This window comes from Cynocephalus volans, chromosome 14, assembly GCF_027409185.1.
Source record: "Cynocephalus volans isolate mCynVol1 chromosome 14, mCynVol1.pri, whole genome shotgun sequence".
Classification (NCBI taxonomy): domain Eukaryota; kingdom Metazoa; phylum Chordata; class Mammalia; order Dermoptera; family Cynocephalidae; genus Cynocephalus; species Cynocephalus volans.
Window position 1 is genome coordinate 72,396,567 of NC_084473.1, and position 26,240 is coordinate 72,422,806.

The 26,240-nt window shown below is 34.8% G+C and overlaps 1 protein-coding gene across 9 annotated transcripts in view; it reads right to left on the reverse strand.

Moving 5' to 3' along the window:
- The window catches only part of GCFC2 (GC-rich sequence DNA-binding factor 2), a 46,891-nt gene that overhangs the window by 8,208 nt on the left and 12,443 nt on the right, over positions 1–26,240 (reverse strand). Inside the window, exons 5-16 of one of the 9 annotated variants that reach the window (XM_063078206.1) lie at positions 25,274–25,389; positions 22,976–23,162; positions 21,050–21,173; positions 20,031–20,112; positions 19,423–19,535; positions 18,446–18,645; positions 16,733–16,883; positions 14,151–14,272; positions 7,316–7,392; positions 5,891–5,957; positions 3,881–4,027; positions 752–876 (exon numbers count right to left, since the gene is read on the reverse strand). In XM_063078206.1, the coding sequence (XP_062934276.1) occupies positions 752–876; positions 3,881–4,027; positions 5,891–5,957; positions 7,316–7,392; positions 14,151–14,272; positions 16,733–16,883; positions 18,446–18,645; positions 19,423–19,535; positions 20,031–20,112; positions 21,050–21,173; positions 22,976–23,162; positions 25,274–25,389 (1,511 nt within the window). Of the gene's footprint in view, positions 1–751; positions 877–3,880; positions 4,028–5,890; positions 5,958–7,315; positions 7,393–14,150; positions 14,273–16,732; positions 16,884–18,445; positions 18,646–19,422; positions 19,536–20,030; positions 20,113–21,049; positions 21,174–22,975; positions 23,163–25,273; positions 25,390–26,240 lie in introns of those variants that run through there. The other 8 variants (XM_063078208.1, XM_063078207.1, XM_063078209.1 and 5 more) reach the window with 8 other exon arrangements.

Genomic DNA, 26,240 nt, shown 5'->3' on the forward strand with positions numbered 1-26,240 from the left:
TATATTAAGTGAAACAAGTCAGGCACAGAAAGAGAAATACCACATGTTCTCACTTATTGGTGGGAGCTAAAAATTAATATATAAATTCACACACACACACACACACACACACACACACACACACACAACCGGGGGGGGGGTGGAGAAGATATAACAACCACAATTACTTGAAGTTGATACGACAAGCAAACAGAAAGGACATTGTTGGGGGGAAGGGGGGGGAGGGAGAAGGGAGGGAGGTTTTGGTGATGGGGAGCAATAATCAGCCACAATGTATATCGACAAAATAAAATTTAAAAAAAAAATTAAAAAATAAAAAAAAATGGTCAAGAATATTAAAAACATTTAAACATGCTTATGAGGTTTTTTTTTTTTTTTTTTTTTTTTTTTTTTTTTTTAAAAGGATCCGAACACGGGGCCTTGGTGTTCTCAGCACCGTACTCTCCCGAGTGAGCCACGGGCCGGCCCCTTATGAGGTTTTTGATTTACTTTTAAATCCTCCTGTGCTATAGTTTTTGGAAGTGCTTATTTTGAAAGAGAATTTACATTAAATATATGAGTACGCATGAGGTGTGACTATAAAATAATGTGTCATTCCAAAGGTAACCATGAAAATATCTACTAACTCTACAATATTACACAAAGTCTGAACAGAAACTCAAGTATAGTAAAAGTATAAATCTAAAAATTGCTCAGAACATACAGAATCCTTGAACTATGTTTACGGAAGTGAAAATAAAATATGCATTACCTGAATTCACTTTTAGATAACTTATGTGCAAGCTGCAATAAAAACTGAATGAAGTTTTCTAGGTTGGGAATAGATGTCCTCATGGCAGAATTTTTGAACCATTTTTCTGGCAGACATGCTGCTACCTATAAATTAAAACATATGGCTGGTTTACAACAATGACAGTAATCTAAGGACACTTGCTAACATAATCTTAAAGTGATCTTGGAAGTGATAATCTCAAAGTGATCCCCATTTCATAGTTTATGTTTAAGTGAAAATTTTGAAAACTTACTTTCTACATTTAAAAAATTTGGTTGGGGAAAAAAAAAATTCATTCTTTATTGCTAAGAGATTAAAGTAGGTAGAGTACTCTTTAAGAACACTCTCTAGCAATACTTGTAATTCTTTCCATATTCTTCTATTCCTGAACCATTAAATCTGTACAAAACATAATTCACAAGTAAAACCCAGAAATGCTTAGACATAAAATGAAATTGGGCAGCCTAGTAAATGATATTCACACAAATTAGAGTTAAGGAATCAAGTGGGTGATTCTAAAATACACAGAATGAAACAAAAGTTAATTATGGTTTTGATCTTCTACAAATTTAAACATTGCTTTAAATGTCCATGGCAGCAAAATGACTTAATGTAGGTGTTTGCAATTTTTCTTTTGGAAAACAAAACAAACAAAAAACCCCAGCATTTTACCATCATCATCCTAAAGGTAATACATGATTTTGGGGAAAGTACTGGTAAAAACAGGAAAATGTTAAAAGATAAAAAACAAAAACTTCTTCATTGCAGAAAGAAAGAAAAAAAGAAGGGAGGAAGAAGAAAAGGGAGGAAAACCCTGAGATCATACTATTCAAAGAAATTTCTGGACAATCAAACAGGTTATACTACAGTTGGTAAGATCAAGATCAATATTCATAGAAGGTAGAAAGCTGAAAAAATAAAAAATGCACCAAATATATATTATAAAATAGGTTAGGTCAAATGAATGTTCTAAAATGTACTTTCTAAAATAAATCAGGGGGCCAGCCCGTGGCTCACTCGGGAGAGTGTGGTGCTGATAACACCAAGGCCGCGGGTTTGGATCCTATATAGGGATGGCTGGTTAGCTCACTGGCTGAGCGTGGTGCTGACAACACCAAGTCAAGGGTTAAGATCCCCTTACCGGTCATCTTTTAAAAGAAAATAAATAAATAAATAAATTAAATAAAATAAAATAAATCAGGTTGGTCAACATGGTCGAGGTTTATTCTATTCCTTAATCACCTTTTTCTATTATTCAGAAAAAATGCAGACACACTGTGATTGCCTAAGGAAGAAGGTCCTGCAAGTTTTTTTCTATGCAAACTGTATCTCTTTTTTTAAAGTTTTAAATCCAGCCTTTACTGGATTGGAATTTAATGTCATTTGTACTTGTCTTCACCTTGTTTTGTATCACAAGTCTCAATAAAATTCATGTAGCTTTTCCATAAATAATCCCAGGACGTAAAGTCACATTTTCTTGGCCTGGTTTTCTAGACATATGTTGTGGAGAAAATGTCATATAAATACACAAGTACTTATGCTTCTTTACTTATGGTCAAAGGGGACTAAACTAAACCTGAAACACATTAACATGGATGATAATTTAAAATTTCAAGATATAATGTTTAAAACTGCATGATATAAAATCTATAGCCAGAGGGCTGGCCAGTTAGCTCAGTTGGTTAAAGTGCTGCCATATAACTCCAGGGTCAAGGGTTCATATCCTTGTACCAGCCAGCCACTAAAAAAACAAAAATAAAAAAACCAAAAAAACAAAGACCCACTACCAAAACACCAAAAAACCAAAAACCAAAACTATAGTCAGAAAAATCATGGTTGGTATATAAAGTTTTATATGTTCCTTTAAAAAAAAATTGTATTATAAAATTTTCCAACAATATAACTTTTACCTTATTATAGACCATAATGTTTTTTGGAACATTCAGGTGGTTTCCAACTATCTTCCATTATAAATAATGCTATAACAATATTCTTTGTACTTAAAATCTATATGTGCATCTCTGGTTTTTGAATTAGGATAAATTCCTAAAAGTAAAATGGTTAAGTCAAAGAGTATGGACTTTAAAAGTTTTGTACCCATCATGTCAAAATATTCTCAAGAAGAACTGTATCACTCCTTCCACCAGTGCAGGAGATATTTTCCAGAACCAATCCACCAATACAGGTGAAAGGTGTCCTAGAATGACGGGACTGTTGTTTCCCTGTGCTTATGACAACACTGGGAATTATAATTAAAATAACAGCAAAAAATGTTTGCCAACACACTGGTAACATAAATATCTTTCCCATAAAATAATCTGCCTTTCTCTGATTACTAGTATTGTTAAATCTTTTCCACATATTTACAGGTCATTTTTACATAGCCTTTTTGGTGACTTCACTGTGTTTTGGCCGTTTTAATCAGAACATCTGAATTGTTTACTGATTTGTAAAGAGCTTTTTTATTTAACGAGAATATTAATCCTTGTTATGTGTTACAACTTTCATTTCCTAGTTTCTCAACTCCCTTTAAAAAAAACGTTTTATTATAGAAAATTTCAAACATAAACAATGGGAAAAAGAATAGTGTATAGTGAAGCCAATGAATACATTCCCCAGTTTCAACATTGAGATTAATCTCAATAGCTTTTCAATGTTTTTTGATCCACTGAAATTTTATATTTTTGTCAAACGGGTTACTTTTTTCCATCATTGCTTCTTTTGCCTTTAAATTTAGAAAGGACTCATTTACCCTCTAATAGTCATTTATCTTCTTAGTATACTTTATAATTTCATTTTTTACCTTTAATTTTTTATTTCACTTGAAATTTATATTGGTATATAGTGTGAGGTGAGGATCTAACATTATTTTTGTACATAGCTAGTTGTCCCAGCATCATTTAATGAGCAATTTTTCCTTTCCCTACTGGTGGTATTTCAAACTAATTCTTAAATACAGAGGGGCTGCTTCTGGGTTTCTAGTCTGTTAAACTGATTTGTCTATTATTAGATAAGTACCACAATTTTAATTATTTTGCTACAAAATAGATTTTTAATAACTGAGTTTTAAAAAATGATAAAATTAGAATCAATTCCTATACAACTTACCTGATTGCACTTTCTAACAACATCTGGCCCAGGTATAGCATTAAGAAGAGCTATAATAAGGTAGCGATTTAGTAGCTTCCCTAGTCCTAGCTCTTGCAAGTCATCATCTGGGAGAAGTCCATTCCAAAGAAGAATATTGCGGAAGAGCTAAAATAAAATATCAAGTGAATATGCATCTTTTCTCCAAAGAGAAATTGTAATAGCCTGTAATGAACATAATGAGTTGGTGAAACCCTTAAACTCTCACTACAATTAGCCCTGTTCAAACTGTCAATTTTAGAGTAGAACATCTCTGAATAAATACCTGATTCTTTCTAACCTCTATGTATTTGCTTATCTTATTTTCATTTTCTGTGATAACCACCCCAAATCTGTCTCAAATAACTTCACTGGAGCCTTTCCAGGTCAATTATCTTCCTCCCCAATTCACCTCTCTCAAAACCTGGGGCCATCCAGGAGGACCCCAGGATTCATAAAATACTGCTGTCAAAGCCAGTGCCACTGTCAGCAATGTGTGAACTTTGAGAAGTCAAACAATGCTGAGAACTTCATTGTATGATATATAAAATAAGATTAATAATAATCTGTGAGTTTGGAGATAAATTGGGTAAAGTACCCATAATAAACTCTAATAATTATTGGTTGCCTTTCCCTCTCTTATAAATCCATTTCTTTCTGTGAATTTTATGGTGCTTTCCACTTTCTTTCCAGTACTATATATATATTATTACTCTGAGTGTGGAACTACATGCAGTTTTATTAACAAGTAATGTTTTCTCATACTTTGTCATTGTTGATGCTGCTCCCTCTTTCTGGAAAGCCTATTTCCTGACTCACTCAACCACATGACAAATATTAATTCACCCTACTGAGACTATTCTTGCTGAGGTCCTCTGTCTTCTAATCTATTGTCAAATCCAAAAACATTTTCATTCTTTCTCCTAATTTTCTTTGGTGGCATTTAACACTCTTGTCTACATTCTTGAAAACCTTTCATTTACTTACTGGAGGGCTACTCTCTTGTGACCAGTCTAAGGCTCACAATTCATTCTAAGGTTTCTTTGAAGACCCCACTTTCTTTGCCCCTCTTTTCTGTCAGCGTTTCCTAAGGTTCTGTCCTTAGCTTTCTCCTCATGCTTCACCCAGTCTCTTCAGGGCTGGTCATTCGTGACCATGGCTCCAAACACATGTAGTCAACTACAAAATATGTGGTTAACTCCCAAATCTCCAGCTCAGATCTGTCCCCTGAAATTCAGACTTATATATCCAATTACCTCCTAGATCTCTGTATCTCTATTTGTCCCACAGATATCTTATCCTAAACAGATCTTATGTCCTAAACAGATAATATTTTCCCTCCCAACCCTTTTCTTCTTCCTGTATCCCCCACAATGTCCCCAAAGAATGTTACAAGCTACCAGGTTGTCAAAGTCAGAAACTTGGCTATGATCTTGCATTCCTCACATGTAATTAATTAGTTACTGAGTCTTTTCAATGCTTCATCCTACACGTCTTTTGAACCCATCTTCTTATCATCTCTGTTGCCACTAACTTAGCAATGACTTTGTCTTTAACTTTTAGACCAGGGGTTAGCCAACTATGACCTGTGGGTTAGATCCCACCTGTTTTTGTAGGGATTGTGAGCTAAGAGCGATTTTACATTTTTAAATGACATTTAAAAATATTTAAAAAGAAAACCATATTTTGTAACATGTAAAAATTATATGACATTAAAATTTTAGTGTCCATAAGTAGAGTTCCATTGAAAAGTCCACTAAATGTCCATAAGTAGTTTCCATGTTTATTTGTTTTCATATTGTCTACGACTGTTTTTGTGCTATGGTGTCAGAGTTGAGTAGTTCAACAGAGACTATATGACCTGAAAAGTCTAAAATATTTACTATCTGGGTCATTACAGAAGTTTATTGCTCTTTGTTGTATAGCAAACTGGCAAAAACAAACAAACAAACAAAAAAACCCTATATTTTAATTTTTGCAGCTTTTGCTCACCTTTAGACCTGACCAGAACTGTCTTTCTTGGAATTTTGAATGTGGTGATGTTTTGTTTTCTACAGCACTAACACGAAACATAAGGAAGAGAAAAGAGAAAATGCAAAAGACTGTTACTTTTTCATAACCAGAGTTTAAAAAACAGATTTACTTTTTAACCAACCAAACCAAGCCTTAATAGGATATAAATGGAAGTGCTTTGATAGTATCTATCAAAATTACAAATACATGCATACTCTGACCCAACCATCCCATTTCTGAGAATGCCTCTTGCAGATATACTTGTATAGGTACAGAATGATAAGTCTATAAGATTATTTTCATCATCATTGTTGGTAATAGTTTACCACTCACATACCCTTCAGTTACAGGACATTTACATGACGGCATGTTATGTTGTTTAAAAAAGAATGAGGAAACTACTTTTATATAATGACATGAAAAAATGTCAAAGATGTACTAAGTGAAAAAAGATACAAAATTGGTTACAACTGTTTACAAAATACTTCCTTTGCTGTAGAAAGGAGGGGAAAATAACATTACAGCATTTAAAAGTATTTACCTCTATCTGCATGAAGAAATTCTAGAAAGATAAACATTACTAACAGTGATTATTATTGCATATGGAGGGGGAAGGGCAAAAACAGTGGATTAGGTCAGGGGTAGGGGTAAAACTTTTCATTTTAAACAAACAAACAAACCACATTCCTACCTTTGAACCATGTAACTCTACTACTTATCTAAAACATTACAAAACAAACCTCATCAGGGCAGAATTTTTACATGCAGAGACATCTCTTCATGATTCAAATTGAATCAGAAGACTATGAAGCTCTTTTTTCCTCTTCCATCTTGTGAGAACTCACTAGATAGCTACATATGATGAATCATTACTATAAATGATTTAGCAAATGAACACCCATACACCAAATACCACTTGTTTCATAATTTAAAGTGAACATAAAATTCACAGTTACCGTTTCTGGTCCCTCAGCAGCACTTGCTCTGTGCCTGGCACTATTCTGTTCTGAGCACTCTCTTCATCCTCCTAATGTTCTCTAATTTTACTAGAGGACAATAATTTCATCCCTATTTTACAGATGAGGACATTGATGCACAGAAATGTCCAAGATCAAATATCTAGTAATGGTGGTCCCAGGCACCAGATCTGTGCTCTTTGCCACTCTACATCACCTCTCATGTTCATACACATAAAAAAAAAAAAAAAAAAAAAAAAAAAGATGTCCAAGTGCAAAAAATCATGCATGACATATAGCAATATTTCTTGAAATCCCAATTTGTATCTTAACAGAGTATGTGTACGCATCTTTTGAAAACACTATAGTTGCTTTTGTATTACATTCTTAGACAAATCTGTATTACATGATTAGCTATTTCAAACAATCTAAAATTAACAGTTCTTACCTCTTTGGATACAGAGGAATAAAAACATCATCTTCTACCGCCTTCTTCATTCTTGAAACAATGGATTTAAGTAAATCCTATTATTTAAAAATTTGAAAAGCAACAGTGATAATCACAGATGGAAATATATTTAGTAGAAAAAATAATTTTAACAGTAGTGCAAATTTGTACACACAAAAGCAGTTATTAAAATAACTATCAGTGGGGTACAAAAGAACCTTATTCCTCCATGTTGTTGCATATGGCTGTAGCTGGATCATTTTCATTGCTGTACAGTATTTTGTTGCATGAATATCATAGATGGGACACTTAGATGTGTTCCAGTTTGGGGACTATTATGAATAATGCTGCCATAAAAGTTCTTGTATACATGTTTTAATATTCATGGGCATACATTTCTAACAGGTATATACATAGGAATGGAATTACTGGAATACTGTTCAAGTCCATATGTTCAACTTTGTACAAAATGCTAAACTGGAGGTTCCAGTCAAGATGGCAGAATAGATGGTCTCCAGCTGGAGCTCAGGGGAAGAGGAGGAAAGACCTACAGAGTTCATGAAGGCAGGAGAAACCACGATGAGAGAAAGAAAAAACTGCTCGGAGCATTTCGGGCCATGGCTGCTTTAATGCTGGAGCTGCTGAGCGCATGGAGCAGGAGCCAGCAGAAGCCGCAGCTGTGCCCTTCAGATGGAGTTACTTGGAGGCCGTGGGGGGAGAAGAGGACCTTGGTGGCCCCCAGGACAGCAAGACCACTAATAGGGTTCCTATGGACCCACGCAGGAGTGAGGAGCCAGAACAGCTGAAAAAGGGGAGCCATTCAGAGGCCCATGAGTCAATGCAAGGGACCGGCACAGGGCCTGACCCATGAGAAGTGTTTGGAGCACGGGTAGTGGGAGAGACAGGCCCACTGGGAGAACTCTAGGACACAGCAAAGACAGCTGATCCACCCCCCAATCAGTGCAGGACCACTCAGAGGAGACTGGTTGGGAATGCAGAATTGCATGGGGTGCAGTTTGATGAAAAAACTCAGGCCCAGATCAGAGTTTTTACACAACCCAGGTGCACCAAGTCTCTGGAGAGCTGGAAGTACCTATAAGGTCAACCATTAAACCCTGAGCTTCACAAAAACCTTTCCCTAGGGAAAGAGCAGCAAAGCAGCAATTTAGCTCAACCACACAGCTCAAGTACTGGTTCCCACAGGAAGTTCCCCTGTGTTAGAAGTAAGCAAAGGACAAAAAATTAGTTCCAGTCCAGGCATACCACCAGCACCTTGGGGCCCACCAGGCGACATGAGGCATGGAGCTGGGAACAGGACCCCAGCCAATAACCACTCACAGCACCAGCACCTTGGGGCCTGTCTAGGAACCAGAGGCTTGAAGCGGGGGACTGGACCCCATTCCCACATCCAGGCACACTGTCAACACCTCAGGGCCTGCCCAGGAACCCAAGGTATGGAGCTGGGGACCAGATCCCCCTCCCATAACCAGGGACACTGTGCCAGTGCCACAGGGCCCGCCTGGGGCCCCAAGGCATGGAAAAGGAGACCAGACCCCTGTCCTACAACCGGGCACACCGCACCAGTGCCTTGGGTCCCGCCAGGGTCCCGAGGCATGGAGAAGGGGACTGGACCCCCCTCCCACAACCAGGCACATCATGCCAGTGCCTCTGTGCTCACCTGGGGACCCAGGGCATGGAGAAGGGGACCAGACCTCCCTCTGACAACCAGGCACACCATGCCAGTGCCTTGGGGCCTGCCCAGGGACCAGACACTCCTCACAACCACGCACATCACCAGTGCCAAGGAGCATGCCAAAAGCATCACTTCCACGAAGGTGGCCCACCACAGTCACCACAATAACCATGGCTGCTGTGAAAGCAGCTCAATGCCACACCCACCACACAGATGGTCCACCAGCCACTGGAGTGCGTTGACACAAGGAGAGTCACCAGTAAAGATAAAGAAAAGAAGAGGATGTCTCTCTCAACAAAGCCTGTTTCAGAGTGAGAGAAGAAGACTCTGCTCTATGATAATATTGGGGGACCTGATCACACCTCTCAGCACTGGACAGATCATCTAGGCAACAAATCAACAGAGTAACCATAATTCTTTCAGAAGGAGAGGAGAAATCTAGGGTAATTAGAGAGGGGAGGGGGATGGGGAGAGATTGGACAAGGGGCATAAAGAATAATTACCATTTGTAACAACATATATACTAGTAATATTGATTTGATCAACATATCTCAATGTTGAACCCCAAAAATATGAATAATCAATTTTGATTCAATAAAAATTAAGAAAAATAAAATATAAATCACTAGATAATTTTATTCACAGTAATAACTAATTTTAAAGATCATTTTAACAGTTTGAGGTAAAAATAAAGATGTTATTATGAAGAGAAAAAAACCCCAAAACGCTAAACTGTTTTATAAAACTGGTATCCTGGGCTGGCCGGTTAGCTTAGTTGCTTAGAGGGCGGTGTTATAACGACAAGGTCAAGGGTTCAGATTCCCATATTAGCCAACTACACACACAAAATAAATAAAACAAATAAACAAAATAAAATAGTAGTATCTCATTTATATTCCCATCAGCCATGTATGAAAAATACTGTTTTCCTACATCCTAACTAAAACTTGGTATTTTTTTTTCTTTTATGTTTGCAATTCTGGTGACTATGCAGTCATATCTCACTGTGTTTTAACTTTCATTTCCCCGTTGGGTAAGGTGATGTATTAAAATAAAACTGTCTATCTGGTGGGGGGAAAAAGGTTCTTTAAACAGTAGTTTTAACAAGTGTCCTAACTACATATTTAGATTCATACGCATGTGTGCACACACCTCTGTGTATGTACGTGTGTATATATATATAAATATACATATACATATATGTATACATATACATATACATATACATACGTATATATATACATATATATACATATATATATACATATATGTATACATATACATATACATATATATACGTATATATATACATATATACATATATATACATATATATACATATATGTATACATATACATATACATATATACACATATATATACATATATATACATATATATACATACATATACATATATATACATATATATACATACATATATATACTTTAAAACAGATTTAAAGAGGCACTTGATAAGCTCTAGCCAGGGGTTTTGATGCTGCACTGCATATCCATGGAGGTAATCCGAGGGTGGCTTGGGCAGATGTTGGGAGTGGTCAGGGAAGAATGAGGGCAGGTGCTTGCCACAGCAGGAGCAGTTTTGCTTTTGTGTGTGTGTTTGTATACCAGGTTGTGTAAAATTTATTTGAAAAAGGTTCTGTTGATTAAAAAAAAGTTTAAAAACCATCCATTTTTTTGAACACCCAAGTGATTCATTTTCATATCTCTACTGTCAACCACCTGTGCCTAAAAACATTTAGTGATGGGGAATCACTGAGGCTGCCCATAACTTTGGATAGCTTTTGACTGTTAGATCAGTTAACAATGAGAGTTAACAAACTTCTCTCTACTACAGCTTCCTCTCCTTGGTCTTAGTTTACTTCTTGCGATCATACAATAGAAATCTCATCCCCCTTCCGTATGACAATTCTTCAGATTTCAAGATTGATATTACACTTTCATACATTTTCTCTTTCCCATACCTTCTTAAGACACTCTCCACTTAATATGTTTATACTAAGAATTAAATGCAATATTCCCAGGAAGGTCTAATCTCTGGGTAGAGCACATATATACCATTTCTACTCAAAACAGCACACACTTAGTACACCTAGTAATATGAAATCCCATTAGTTTTTCTGTTACTGAAGTAATATTGTTGACTCATACTGGTTTTATTGTTGATCATAATCTCGTCTTACTTATGCTGCTTCAAAGCTGTCTCTCTCTAATCTTTTATTTATGTAGTTGAATTTTAAACACAAGGGTAGAACATGCATTTATTCCTTTTCTGTTTTATTTTGTGAGAGTCAGTCCATTTTCTCCAATCTTTTGAAATCCTTTTGGATTCTAATTCTATTATCTATAAGTGTATGATAGAATTCCTAGTTTTTTGTTATTGACAAACTTTATTAGCATGTATTCTACAGCCTTATCCAGTTGAATAAAAACACTGATCAGGGTAAAGCTGAGAGAATATTTAATACTAATAGCCTCCTCACGGGCAATCACAGACCTACTGGTCAATGTTCTTTAGGTATATTCCACTAGTTTCTATGTATCTAACTGCACCTCGGCTAAGCTTATCTTTCCCCATTTAATCCATAAGAACAATAACAACACATTAAATACACTTTCTACTGTACTGTAGATGGTCCTCATCTTTAGTGAAAGTAATTGAGATAATGTGGGAGAATTTGTTTCGATAAACAATGTTAAATATCATTGGTATATAGGAATCCTGTCAATGACAGATTAATCACTGCTTTTTTTGAGTCTTTATAATCTACTTCTGTAATAATTTACTCTACAACTTTAACCAGAGTCAAAACTATTCTCACCAGTGTTAGCCTACAGAATGCATTTGCTTCTCACTCTGAAAACATGAACTATGCTGACCCCATTCTTCTAGAAACTTTCTCATTCTCTTCCATCACTGGAAAAAACACAGTGATCTCATTGGCAAACTGTTGTAATAATCTAGAAAAGAGCAGTCCAGTGATTCTCCACCAGGAGTCATTTTGCCATTCCCAGGGAATATTTTACAACATGTGGAGACATATTTCATTGTCAAAACTGGGGAGTTCTACTGCATCCAGTGGGCAGAGGCCAGGAGCGCCGCTAAGCATACTACAGTGGACAAAAGAGCTTCTCACAACAATGAATTAATTATCTGGTCCAAATGCCAACAGTCCTGAGATTGAAAAATCCTGATGTAATCTAGCCTCCTGCTAATGCAAAGAACCCATTTTCTACATTCACGGCAGTGAGCTTTCAGAATAAAAACTTCCAGTATAAAAACTTCACGAGTGAATCCATAACAATGCTGAAAAGGCTTTAGTAATAACAAAATGCCAGGCCTGCCACTTAGTACTCACGTAGTCTTATACAAGTGGCATTTCACAGGATTGTGAGGATCAAAAGAGACGATGTTGAAGTATTTAATAAATGGTAAGGCACTATTTATAATTAGTTTATACTTCCATAATCCTATATAGAGAGCAAATATAGGATTATGTACCTGCTTCCTTGTAGCTCTTACATACTAATCTTGGTTCTATGCTCTGTAACAACACATAATAAACCTATTCCTTCTTTGAAACATGAACACCACCTCCCTGCACATCTTCTTTTAGTTAAATGCCTGTAATTCCTACAATGGTTTTCACATATCTCACCTGTGTCTGTATATGTAGAAAACACCTGTTCTCTATCAGTTGCCACATGTTCAAATCCTATCCTTTCCTTAAAGTCCTAGCTCAAATGCTATCTCTAACATAAATTATTTCCTTATCTCCAATGCTGAAGGTAACTTCTCTCTCTTGCCTGTCTTCTGAAGTTTCATAGCACTTTGCGCTGCTCATGGGGAGGCGATGCGGTCAGTGAGACAAACCTGGGCTTTAGAGGCAGACTAATCAATGTTTAAATCCCAGTTCTAATTGATGCTATTACTGTGAACAAGATTTTGAGATTCATTTTCTTCATCCATAAAACGAGGCTATCACCCATTTTTTACAGGGCTGCTGGTGAGACGACAGAGGTGTAAGATTTACAGAGTGCCTAGTACATACCAAGAATTAAATAAGTGTTTCTTGTCTTCCCCGCTTCTCCGTCTTCCACTTCTCACTTCCTGTTTTAAATGATCATTTGTGTATATCTTATTTCCTCTAAGATTACATACTTCTTGAAGGCAGAATCTTGCCAGCATCCCCTCTTCACCCTTTCACTTCTTATACCTTTCCTTCCTTTGTGATCGCAATTCTAAGCGCTAAAATTTAATGTTGTTCATAATATGAATGACATGCCTCCCTGCTTTTCAACCACTTCGATCATTCTATTCTGGGTGCTCTCCTGTCTGTCAATCTCTCAATTTCCTAAAGCTCAACATAAAATTGCTTTACTCATTTAAATGCATGAATATACGACAATCTCATCAACAAACATAACAAAAAAAAAAAGAGTATCATAATGAAAGTAAGATTCATCAATCTCTCAGCAAGACCTATGTAAAAAGTTCCTTGTTATGTCTTACGTTCAGTAAACTCAATTCTAAATCATTGTAAGATGAAGATCTGTTCTATGAACTTTGAATCCTTAAAGAGATCACCACTCTTAACTTCAGCACATTCCAAATAACTAGTTAATATGATAAATGTTAGCCTAATTTTGAACTCATTGTTATAGCAAGGCCATAACACAATGCCACTGGATTTTTCTCAAAAGAACAATGAGTTTTGTTTTCTCTTAAAGTAAATGAATTTGCACTAATGCATTCATGCCTGTTCATTTCTGCAGGGCCAATGTATATTCACAAGCCTGAGAGATGGCTGTCCAGGCCATGAGAACACAAATCAGGTCACTGAACAAAGAGAAATAAGCTAATAAGAAAGTAATAATCTGGGTCTTATTACATTTATATGTATACTTTATAATTAATAATGATTACCATTCCTGTTACAGTGTTCAGAAGTATATATTCATCTTACTATTATAAAGGGGAAAAACGGTCAATATTAGTTTCTATAAATCAGAAATAAATATATTTTTCCTGAATAGTTTTCTGCATCTGCTATAAAAGTCTGTAATAAAATTATATTGATTTACAAATAAATCAGGGAATTCATAACTCTAGAGATTATTACCTGTTTGCTTTTACTAACTTCATTTTCACATGTAGAATGTTCTTCAAAAATCACTCTGCAGTGCATTATTAAACTTGTTGTCTGTGAGGTCGACAAGGGATCCCAAATGAATGCTACAAAGTCTGAAATAAATAGTTCAGTAGTGCACAATTTATTTACTACATTATTTTGCTTTTCACGTACAAATAACTGAGGACTTTAGCAAAGACCACTTCACTCGTCATTCAGTTTAAAATCTGTGGCCAACATTACCATTACATATTTGCCTACACCCTCCATTTCCTTGCCCTTCTTGGGCTTTGTTGAACTCATCTGGCTAAACCACAATACTAGTTAAATCCATCTTGTTACTGAGTCTGTGCCTGTGACCATGCAAATAAAATGTGACTAGAAAAAAAAATCACATTAAATTGATTATCGTAATACTCAAGTGAGCCCTTAAATGTTGCCCAGCAATCATATTTCTCTTTCCCTGGTCCATTCGCTCTCCCTCTCGCCTAGATGAGTTTCATACCTTCTCCTTCCCTCCTCCTTGCTCATGCTCAGTCGATGCACTTTACTCTTCTGGGTGACTATTTGTTACTTTTTTCTTCTGCCTTGCTCTCCCTTTCAGCTAATTACTTACTAATTTGATGAGAAAACAGAAGCAATCAGAGAAGTTCCATAAGCTCCTATCACAGCACCTACATATCTCTCTGCATCTGTGCCCATATGCTCTAACATGCCTCCTATTCCTATGCATGAGGCACCCATACTCCCAGTAAAGGCCAACTCTTTATTTGTGCATGAGATCCCAAACCCTCTGGCTTCCTCAAAGATCCTGTCCCCAGAATTCTGTCCTTTCACTTTGGTACTGTCATCACTTCTACTGAATCTTTTCCATCAGCCTACAGACAATTACTTCTCTTGTATTAAAAATAATTCTCCTCTCCTGGCCAGCCGCCAAAAAAAACCCCAAAGAAACAAACCAAAAAATAATAATCCCCCTCTTTACCCTATTTCCCCCTCCAGTACTGCTCCATTTCTCTCCTACATTTACAACAAAATTCCTCAGATACCATCTAAATTTCTATCTCCAGTTTCTCTTTCCCCATTTGATCTTGAATTCCCTTTAATTAGTCCTTTTCTCACACCATTACACCTAACCTACTCTTATCAAATCACAGATGACATTCACATAGCAAATTCCAATGGTTGATTCTAATCCTCACCTGATTCATCATCAATTTTAACAGATGATCATTCTTTCTTCCTAGATACACTTTCTTTATTTGACTGCCTTGATACCACACTCCTAGTTTACTACCTACCCCTCTGGTCTTCTTTTCTGGATGCTTCTCGCTTCTTTGACTTCTAAATGCTGCAGTACTCCAGGACTCAGGACATTTACTTTCTCTCTCCTATGTACATTCTCTCTCTTTAGTATTTAAATTCAGTTTTATGGCTTTAATGGTACTGGTATGCTGACAAATTCTAAAGCTATACCTCCTGCCTGAACGTCCCCTTTGAGACTCATGTATTCAATAATCTACTTAGCATTTCCACTTAGATTACAGGCATCTCAAACTCAACATGTTCCAAACTGAGGTCCCAATACGACTCCCAGTCTAAACTTACTCCTCTTAGTCTTTTCCACTTCAGGAAATGGCACCTCTGTCTTTCCAGTTGCTTGGGCCAAAAACCATGGAATCAGTCTTGATTCCTCCCTTTCTCTCTTGACCCACATTCAACCCATTAGTAAATTCTGTTAGTGCTACCTTTGAAATACATACAGAATTCAACTCTAATAGGAACCCAGTATTAATTTCTCATAAAGCTACTTATTTTGGGGACTGTTTACTTATAAGTATTTAGATTTTTCAGAAGAGTACTTAAATGAGGCACATGTATTTTATCATTAATAAAGCAAGTTAAAAGTAGTACCTAATACACCCTACAAATGCACCAACAGTTTCATTAAAAAAATCTTTAAACTTTAATCAAGTGGCTAAGAAGCAATATAAATCTGAATGCTTCATCTTTAGAGTTCTGCAGTTTGCTGTCAAAATGCATTCTCAGTGACATGGTGAAACAGATCAGTGTTTCACGTACTTAGTCAAGTACAACTTCTGGGGAAAAAAAAGTCTTCAGATTTTGAAGTCTGATGCACAAGCACAATGCTAAGTGCTTAGTTGCTAGCGGCAGATGCAAGGGAAATGCAGTAATTTTTTCTTAAAGAAAAAGAGAAGAAATAAAGAAAAGAAACATAACAGTAGAAGTTAAGGGAGAGAAAGTACATGTAGTATGAATGGAAGTATACCACAAACAAATGACTTAGGTGTCAAAAAAGCAGCAGTAATTTCACAAATGCTAAAAGCTCAGAGTATTCACAGTTTGGTAGCCAACCACTTGCACAAAAAAGCATTGTATAACCAGCTTAAGTTTGACATCTTGATTTTTACTGCATATAACATTCCCTTGTGTTCAGTAACTTCTGAAAAAAACATTTGTGAAATTTTTACAAAGTTTGTGAAATAAAAGAAATTATGATCTTACACTCTGCCAAAGAAAAATTTAATTTTATCAATATTATAAAGCAGTACCTGTAAGTCGGGGAATAATTGTTTTGTTGATGACAGCAGACAAGATTTTTTTATCCGAACTGTCTTCTCTCTTCGAATCTTCTACACTGTGATCCACAAATTCTTCTATGCATGTGAACCACGGCATCTGTTTTAAACCTATGGAATCCAACTAATAAAATTAAGACAGTTATAAATAAATTCTTATAATTAGCATATTTTAAAATAGTTAACTTTTTCAATAATCACCAGAGGTGTTCCAAGCATCGAAGGAGAATAATCCCATATTATTATATATATTAGTATATTATTATATACTAAGACATGGTATCTAAGCAATATAACAGGAAGCTGCATTTCATGCATTCATCCATACAACAAATTAAAATTCATGCATTTGTCTGTACAACAAATATTCAACAACTGCCTACTGTATGCTGGGACCTTCAGAGCCTACCACATGGCCAGTACTCTGCTAGGAGCAAAATACACATTTGTTAGGCACTTGAAATAGCCATGGAATTTATTCATAAAAATTCATCTACCTCAAGCAAAATTTACTTCTGGCCCCTTCAATTCTCATAAACATAAATGTGCAATTTGAGGGCTGGCCTGTGGCTCACTTGGGAGAGCGTGCATGTGGCTTACTTAGCATATTAGGCAAAGAGCAGACAGCCAATTATTACTTGTTGAATGAATGAATGAATGAAAAGATCTCTGCTAGACATAACAAAGTACCCAATTTGGCTTGAATGATTAACAACTAGGCTACTGTCCAACCAACTACCTAGCACTTTCTTAGGGATAAGCCTGGTTCCTGTACTGCGAAAACTCAATGGCCCTAAACCTATCATAGAGCCAATAGGCATGCATGACTAAGACAGAGAAAGATAAGGACATGGTCCCATCCTTTACTTTGTTAAATCTTTATCTTCAGCTCTCCTCTATTCCTAGAACTTTATGTTCTCATTTTTTTGCTTACTAGGCAGATCCACGTGGATGTCTCCCTATCATTTCATTATCTATGAAATAAAACTTCCTTCAAATCCTTTTCTCTTTCTAAAAAGTTCCCACTTTTATTAATGGAACTTCTATTCTAATAATCCAGAATCCAAACCTTGGTTTTATCTTTGAATTTGGAAGGCTAGGGTTATTCTCTACATTTTACTAATTCTCACTCCACAACACTTCTTGTAATCAATCCTTTCTTTCTCTTCATTTTGTCACTATCACCCTACTTGCAGAATTCATCACCTTGAACTTGGTCTACAGATACAGCCTTCCAGAATATATCTCTACTTCTTATTTCCCTTCGCTATAAGTCAGCCTACTGCTAGGACTTCCTAAAACATTACTTTCATCATGTCACTTCTCCCATTATTTACCAAAATAAGTTCATATCGCTTAATTTAGGATTTGAACATCTGTGCAATCTCTAGCTCTTTAAGTAATATTTCTCCCATTATACCATTATAAAATACCTCTGTCTTTCTCTCGGCTTTTTAAATCCTATATACTCTCCAAAGACTTGCTTAAACTCTTCTTCCTCAATGCAGCTTTCCTAACCAACTATTCTCAATATGTCATCTCCAACTTCAGAAATCCTGGAACAAGGTTTCTCCGTCTAATCTCCCCAAATCCAATATTACCTTATACTTTTTGGGGGGATTCCAAATCTGGAATTTAAGTAACTAATGTGATCAGCATAATTTTCCATATGTTAGGCATAAATACCTTAAGAGGATTCCAATCAATCAACTGAACTCGTATTAGGGGATTTAAAAGCTTTGGTATGCATAAACTAATAAAAGCTTCGTAATAGGAGTCAGGAAACTTTTCTCGCCATTGCTGAAATTTCAACAAAATATTCTGAATGCTGCAAAAATCATCATGCACATCTTCAAAAACTTTCTTATGATCCTGTAAAATGTCACCTATAAACAAAATATGGTGCATTTTAACATTCTGAAATTGAAGTTTCCTTACTTATAAACATAGTCATGTGATGACTATGTAATCAATTGAGCTGAGAACTTTCCTTTGATATTAACACATAAAAATATGTTTTTATTAATAAACCCTTTAGTAACAAGAATAACATCAACAATAAAAGGTTCTACCATTTATTCAGCCCCTACTATATTGTAAAATATTACTAAGATGTTTTCTCATTTCATCACCATAACTATCTTCCCTGCAAGGTAGGGTATAGTCTACCTTATTTACAGACAAGAAATAAAAAAACAAACATCAGATTTTGGGAGGCCAAGAAATTTGCTTAAGATAAAACAGAATAGAGCCTCTTCGAACCCAAGTCTATTTAACTCCAAAGCCCAGAATCTTTCAACTATACAATCATACCTCTCATAAAGGTAAAAAGTTTCACTAAATTCAGTTGTTTTAAATTAAAAAATGATAACATAGGAAGTATGAGGTAAAGAAATGAAACTAAAATGTTCATCTGTAACAGGAAAAAGCTGAAGGAAAAACTATAAAGATGCAAAACTACTCATAAGGCTCTTCCTCCTCCATTTCATCTCATTTTTTCAGAGGTAGGAAAAGAGTTTTAAAGGGGGGGAGGGAAGTTTTCCATTTTCCTGAATTTTCCCAACTATTTTATATAGGTAATGTATTTAAGGGCACTCATAGCAAAGCATTTCTCACTATTTCAATACTTCATACCAAGACATATTAGAAACTTGGTAATTGACCTTGGCTTTTTTGGAAGTCAATCACCTCTGCTGAAGACAGTTCATCATCACTAGACGTCCCTTCCTGATGGTTACAATTCCCAGAAAGCACCCTTGCTTGTCTTCTTTGTGTCCTATATTTTGCAACAAACCAAAAATAAATGTAAAGCAAACAGCTTTTGCTGAAAATAAATGCTTTAAAACATAGAAATAATTTTATCATTTGTTTAAAATGGCCAGAAATACACCATCATATTGGCGCACAATTTTATCTTAATATTTTTGACATTTAAGCTTAAGACTGAGTTGGTGATTCTCCCTCTTTTTTCTTATAGGACATTCCCACAGGATAATCAGACTCTGAAGAGGGGGTAACAATATAATTAGGACCAGCTTCCAGTTGTGAGCAATTCCTAGTTTCTAAAAAAAAAATGACATTCTTTCAACTGATTCAAATACATCAGTGTGTCTTTAAAGCAGTCAAAGACTACTTACTAAATTTTGGTTTTACATTATTCTCACAAATTAATACGTCAGGCTACAGTTAATTATATTATACGGCTAATTATATTTAAGTAGTGAAAAGTACTTGCTCAATAATGCTTTAAGTCTTCACTTTATATAGTTACCTTCGAGATTTAATCTTTTCTAAAATCCATTGAGTTTTTTCATCTGTAGCCAAGCTTCCATTTGTTGATGTCTCATCTCTGCCTGATAATAAATAAAATTGATTTTTTTACTGCAAATTCTCAAAATAAAAAAGTGAAACATTTTGAAAATAAAGGTAGTATCATGGATGTATATACATATATGTATATATAAATGCACATAGAATATGCTTAAATTGCATAATTCATTATGTAGTGAAATTTCAATGTTAATTGCCTATCACAATATTAAAAGTCATAAAGTTTGTTTGCCCAACTTGGCTGGTAAATGTAGTTCAGTACTTGAGAATAACAACAAAACTCTACTACAAAGTTTCTTTCCCTCATATTCTTTTTCAGCAGTTTTCACCACTTTTCTCTGTAGCCAAATGCTAGAAATATTTCTATGACCAATATCTCATTCTTATTAGTTTCGTACATACTGTTATTTATGTCTGATTAAAATACTGTGTGTTTGAAAGGCACTTTGCCTCTGCCTTTATCAGCTACTTAGTTATGTTCACATCTCTTTTATTACCCCAACAGCACCGTAATAAAAGGAAGAAATCTCTGGAAATACATAACAGTGGAGAACTAAAAGGAAAAAAACCAATCTTACGATATCTTAAAGATGAATCTATACTAAAACTCACCCCCAAAAATCTGTGGAAGTGCCCTGAAAACTATAAAGTTAGATCTCTGACAGAGTCTAAAATTTATGTAAACTCACCTCAAAACATTCATTAGATGACCATGAGACACATTTTGTCTCTAATAGTAAATGATTAGAAGTTCTAATATTTATTTTTTAGTCTTAGATTTAAGACACTCTGAAACCCGACCTCTAAATGTTTTGAGTTTTTGGAAAGGGGTGGGTGAAGGGTTACTGGGAAAATACACAAAAAACATGTGTTATACATGAATAAAAATATTTTTATTCTCTAAATGATAATTTAGCTTAATATTCATTAATAAATTGTATTGAACATGAAAACACTAACATGATAACTGCTGTAAATAGGCTGATTCATGTTTTAATTCATCTTGCCTGCGTTTCAAAAAGGTCATGGCTTGTTTTAAAAGGAGTGCATGCATAGAAGATTCTATTTCTTGGATGCTGATCATCTGAAATACACACATAAGTAACATTTTATAGGTCACTGATAATGAATTATAAAAAGTATAAAAAAAGTAATATGTATAAGATATATAAACACATGTATATGTTCAATTCTTGCCTTCAACTAGGTTATGGTTCCGAGGAGCAATCCTGACTAATGAAGAATTGTAAATGCTAAAAAAAAAAACAAGAAAAAAAAAAAAAACCCCATTTCCAATACTATTACATCTCAGTTATAAAATATTGTAAGCAACAGACTTAGCTGCCAATACTTTTAATATTAAAAAGTCGAAAATCAACCTGCTGTGCTGGAACAGCTATAAATATAATGAAACCAAATGGGATAGAGTCAGAACATGGATAAGAGTGACAGATGAGACAAAGGGCTCTTCTGTGTTTGGAATAGAAGACTAAGAGAAAATGAGGGGTACAGCTATTTTCCACAGGCTGAGGGGGCAGAAGGTAGCAGGACACTTAAAGAAGCTGGTCAAATATGGAAAATTGGAAAGAAGAAACCTAACCAGAGACAGGTAAGAAAGCTGTGATGTGGAAATGAGAGACTACTTGAAATCGGAACTATTATATTTCTTGGGCAATAATTTCTCCCACTCCAGTGATGCTCCACAGATGCTGCTATGGATATATGAATATATAGGCTGACAAGATATTGACAAGGTAATTCTTCAGGGATGAATGATGAAAAACAAATTACACTGTAATAAATACTTCAGAAGGTAACTAATATCAAGTGATATTAGAAGGTAGCCAACTTAAAACAACAGGGAACAAAGCATCCAATTGTTTGGCATAAATAAAAAATAATATGGAACATAGAATATTATTTTTAGATGGCTATCTATTTTAAAAGGATAACTGAAGACTCCCATGTGAGAACTTAGTATGCATAAAACAAAAATAGAAACTATAAAGTGAAAGATTCATAAACCTGTTAACACAAACATTTTAAAACATCTGAATATCAAAAACCATCCAAACAAAATCAAAAGACAAAACTGGAAAAACAGACTGGAAAGTTTACATCAGACAGGATAAAGTATAAAGAATTATTTATCCTCACTAAAAAAACTAAAAAAATAAAAAGAAAAAATCCGCACTAAGAACCAAAAAGATAACAGGGCAAAGGAGACAAACGATTCACAAAAAGAAAAACAACATATAGCTAATAAAACAAACAGTCTGTTTGAGATCAATATACAACATATAAAAGCAAAATTCATTTTTTTCTTAATCTAGTAAACCAATAAAACTAGCACAATCTTTCTAGAGGACATTTTGGCAATACGTTTCATACGCCTTAAAAATATTTAGACAATAATTTATTTTCTTTGAATTACTTCATTTTCTAGAAATTTTATTTTTATTTTTTTAAAAGATGACTGGTAAGGGGATCTTAACCTTTGACATGGTGTTGTCAGCATCACGCTCTCTGAAGTGAGCCAACCGGCCATCCCTATATAGCGATCTGAACCCGTGGCCTTGGTGTTATCAACACCGCACCCTCCCAAGTGAGTCATGGGTGGGCCCCTCTAGAAATTTTTTTAAACAGATGAAATTGTAACACAAAAATTTATATACAAATTTTATACAGTGTTGCTTATAATAGCAAAATAACTGCAAAAAACCTAAATGTCCAAAATTAAGGAAATGCTTAATATCATATGTTAAAAATGTACAGGAAACATACTAAAGTATTTAATTGTGATATTTAGACTTTTCTTTTTTTAACTGCATGGTTAAGTGAGTTCCTCCAAAAAAAGAAATGATATAAATAAACATTTATAAGTACCTTTTCATTAAGACAGTCAATTAAATTTTCCACATACACTTTCATGCTTTTATAAAATTTATAATTTAGAGCTTGATTTGAAGAACTCTCTAGGTTCTGGATCGTACTCTTTGAGCTCTTGACATCTTGCATATATTTTTCATATTCTCTCAAGTGTGAGCGGTGAGTATCCTGTATTAATTTTAATCTAAATTAAAAAAAAGAAAAATTGGTTTATTTTTCAGACACTTTTTTCTAAAGGTAGGAAACTAATGTAAACGTTTTCAAAGACCACCAAGGAAATGGATGATCATACACACCTTGGTTTATCATACTTGCTAACCATAGGAGTGCATCACAACAGAAGAGTCTCAAAGGAGAAGGTAGAAAAGGGCACTTAGAGATTTTAGGGCCTGAAGCTAATCACAGGTTACAGCAGAAGTTAACAAGTATGGTTTTAGGCCAGGATTGATCAGAATTTATAAATTAGATGAGTTGCAAGAACAATCAATGGTCTTATATTTGAAATAAAGGAGTCCATGTGGAGTTACTGTTAGATCAATTTGTGGTCTTTCTTGGAACACAGATATCTGAACAAGCTGGTACTAAAACCATTTGAGCATGTTATGGTTTGGTATGATTTATCTGTTTCGTGATTCATACCAAATAAAATAGTATCTATTTTATTTGTCATTAGAACTTAATGTTCTTGAGGTACATGTATCTCCTTTATTGCTGCTTTGTTGCATTTCCCTATATGTTGTTCTATTATAGTTAAGACAACCCACTTTCTTTCAGCTCTTGTGAATATCACATGTATCAGCTCATGTTTATCAAAAATTTAAAGTATAATTCAATGAGTGCTTATCCTTTTTGTTTTTTTGGTGGCTGGCCAGTACAGAGATCCGAATCTGTGACTCTGGTATTATAAGGCTGTGCTCTAACCAATTGAGCTAACTGGCCACCCTTTTTATTTTTCTTTTTTTGTGTGTGACTACTTATCTTTTAAAATTCAATTACTCTTCATATACATGCCAAAGGAGGAATAAGAAACACTATTTTTAAAAAACATCTGGAATATGTCTTCCACTAATATTTGACTCTGTGAATGCCTCAGAATTACAGAATTAACTACAAGTGAAATAACAAGTTCACAGTGTTATAATGTGAACTTGAAGCAGACTTAAATTTTTAATTTAACTCCTCCTGCTAACCTGCTACATAACAGAAACTCTTTAGCACTTGTTAGGCCAAATATCCTCTCTTCAAGTTTTCCTGCATTTGTCTTTCAAAGTCTTTCTTTGCTTTATGGAGAGAACAGTGAGAGTTAAGAAATAAATCAAGATGATAATGTATAGCAGGCATCACTAATGAAACATTGTAAATAAGTAGAATATGATTGGCCATAGCAATAAACTTTTAAGTACATATTATGAGAAAAAAGCTAGGTACAGAACATGGGATAAAATGTGAATCCTTTTTTGTATAAATATGGGGTAATATATAAACATATATGTGCTGGTATAGATACATATATAGACCAATTTTGGAAGGAAACAAGAAACCGGTTGTAATGGTTTCCTCTGGGGAAGGTAACTTTCTTATCTCTTGTACATCATTTTGTACTGGTTAATTTTTTTTTTTTTTTAAATCATGAGAGTGTATTTTCTTTTTAAAATAAACAACCTAGTTAATAAAAAATAAAATATAATAAAGTTAAAAGTAACATTTATCCAGATGAAATGCTAATCTAAATCAGTGATCCACTGCCTTTTTTCTACCGTATCACTCACGCAAAACAATTCTCTCAAACACAATCTCATGATTACAACCATATACGTTTTGAGTTACATGCAATTCTAGATGCAAGAGCTATAATTCTAGCTGTCTTCTTCTAAGAAAAGCATACCAGAATGCCTATAAATCATAATGAAGTTATTACGAAATAATCTTGAATGTTAAAGTAATCTCATCACTCAACATCACTACTGAAAAACACTAATGTAGAACAGGAATTAGCAAACTTTTTTCCTGTAAAATGCTGGGTACTAAATATTTTAGGCTTTAAGGGATAGATGGCTGCTATGGCAACTACTCAACTCTGTATTGTAGCTCATAACCAGCCATAGACAATACATAAACATATAAGACATACCCAAAAATGAAATTAGTTGTGTTAGTGTGGTAACATAGGAGATGCTATTTTTTTCCTATAAATCTGTTTAATATTAATAGCTAATAATTAAAAAGAATATACTGCTATTTTTTCACTACTAAATATCTAGGACAAATGTAAATTTCAAAATGATTATTACTCACCTAGTATTTAATTGCTTCTTTATAATTTCTAAATTTACTGGTGGAAATGAAATAGAAGTATCAAACTTCCTCACAGTTTGAGATTCACTGCTGTGGGGAACATCTACATCTCTTCCCTAAAAATAATATGAAAATTCATTTCTTAAAAACATTTCATGTACTTTACAAATGTTAATAACATGAAAGGAGACTGGATAATCCAGGTCCCTTCCAGCTCAAAAATTACATGCCTTTGAAATTTTTCATGGTGACAATAAAATGATTTAAAATCTTCAATTTTACAATTTAGAACTTTATATTCGCATGCAAAAGGCAAATTTTAAAAATCTAATATTCCAAAAAAGTTTAGTTCTTGAAGTTTTTAAAGCTAATTTTGTTTATGGTCTAATGTACTCTCAGAAAGTCATGCAGTTTCAGAAGCAAAAGTCCTTGGTGAATATCACCCTGTATGGTAGAAATAGTTGTGTGGCTAAACTAACATCTGTTTTCATGAGAGAAGTAGCCATTTAGCTCCAATTCCATTCTAGTCTACGAAAAGTAAATGTAAGTCTGCTGGAGGGTTTCTAGGTAAAACTTTTACTTTTCTTTAAGCCTCGTTTATTTAGGTGTTCCCTTACTTATGGAGGAATGCATTCCTAACTAATGCATCTTGTAAAATGGTATATTTCACATTGGTGTCCTCTGGCTAATCACAGCTCATCACCACCATGCTTGAAATGCTCAAAAGGTCCTAAAGAACCTTACTTTAGACAAGAACATATGAAGAAATGGATCAGATATTTAGCCGATTCATTGGCCTAACTATCCTTTTTTTATTTCCCATGGAGCATCATTTCTCACCTCAATTTCCACCAAGCCTCCTATCCAGCTCAAACTATACTTGCAAATCCCCGAACATTCCTGATCCTTCAGCCTCAAATCCTTTACATCATAAACATATTTCAATGACCCATCCAAATACCACCAC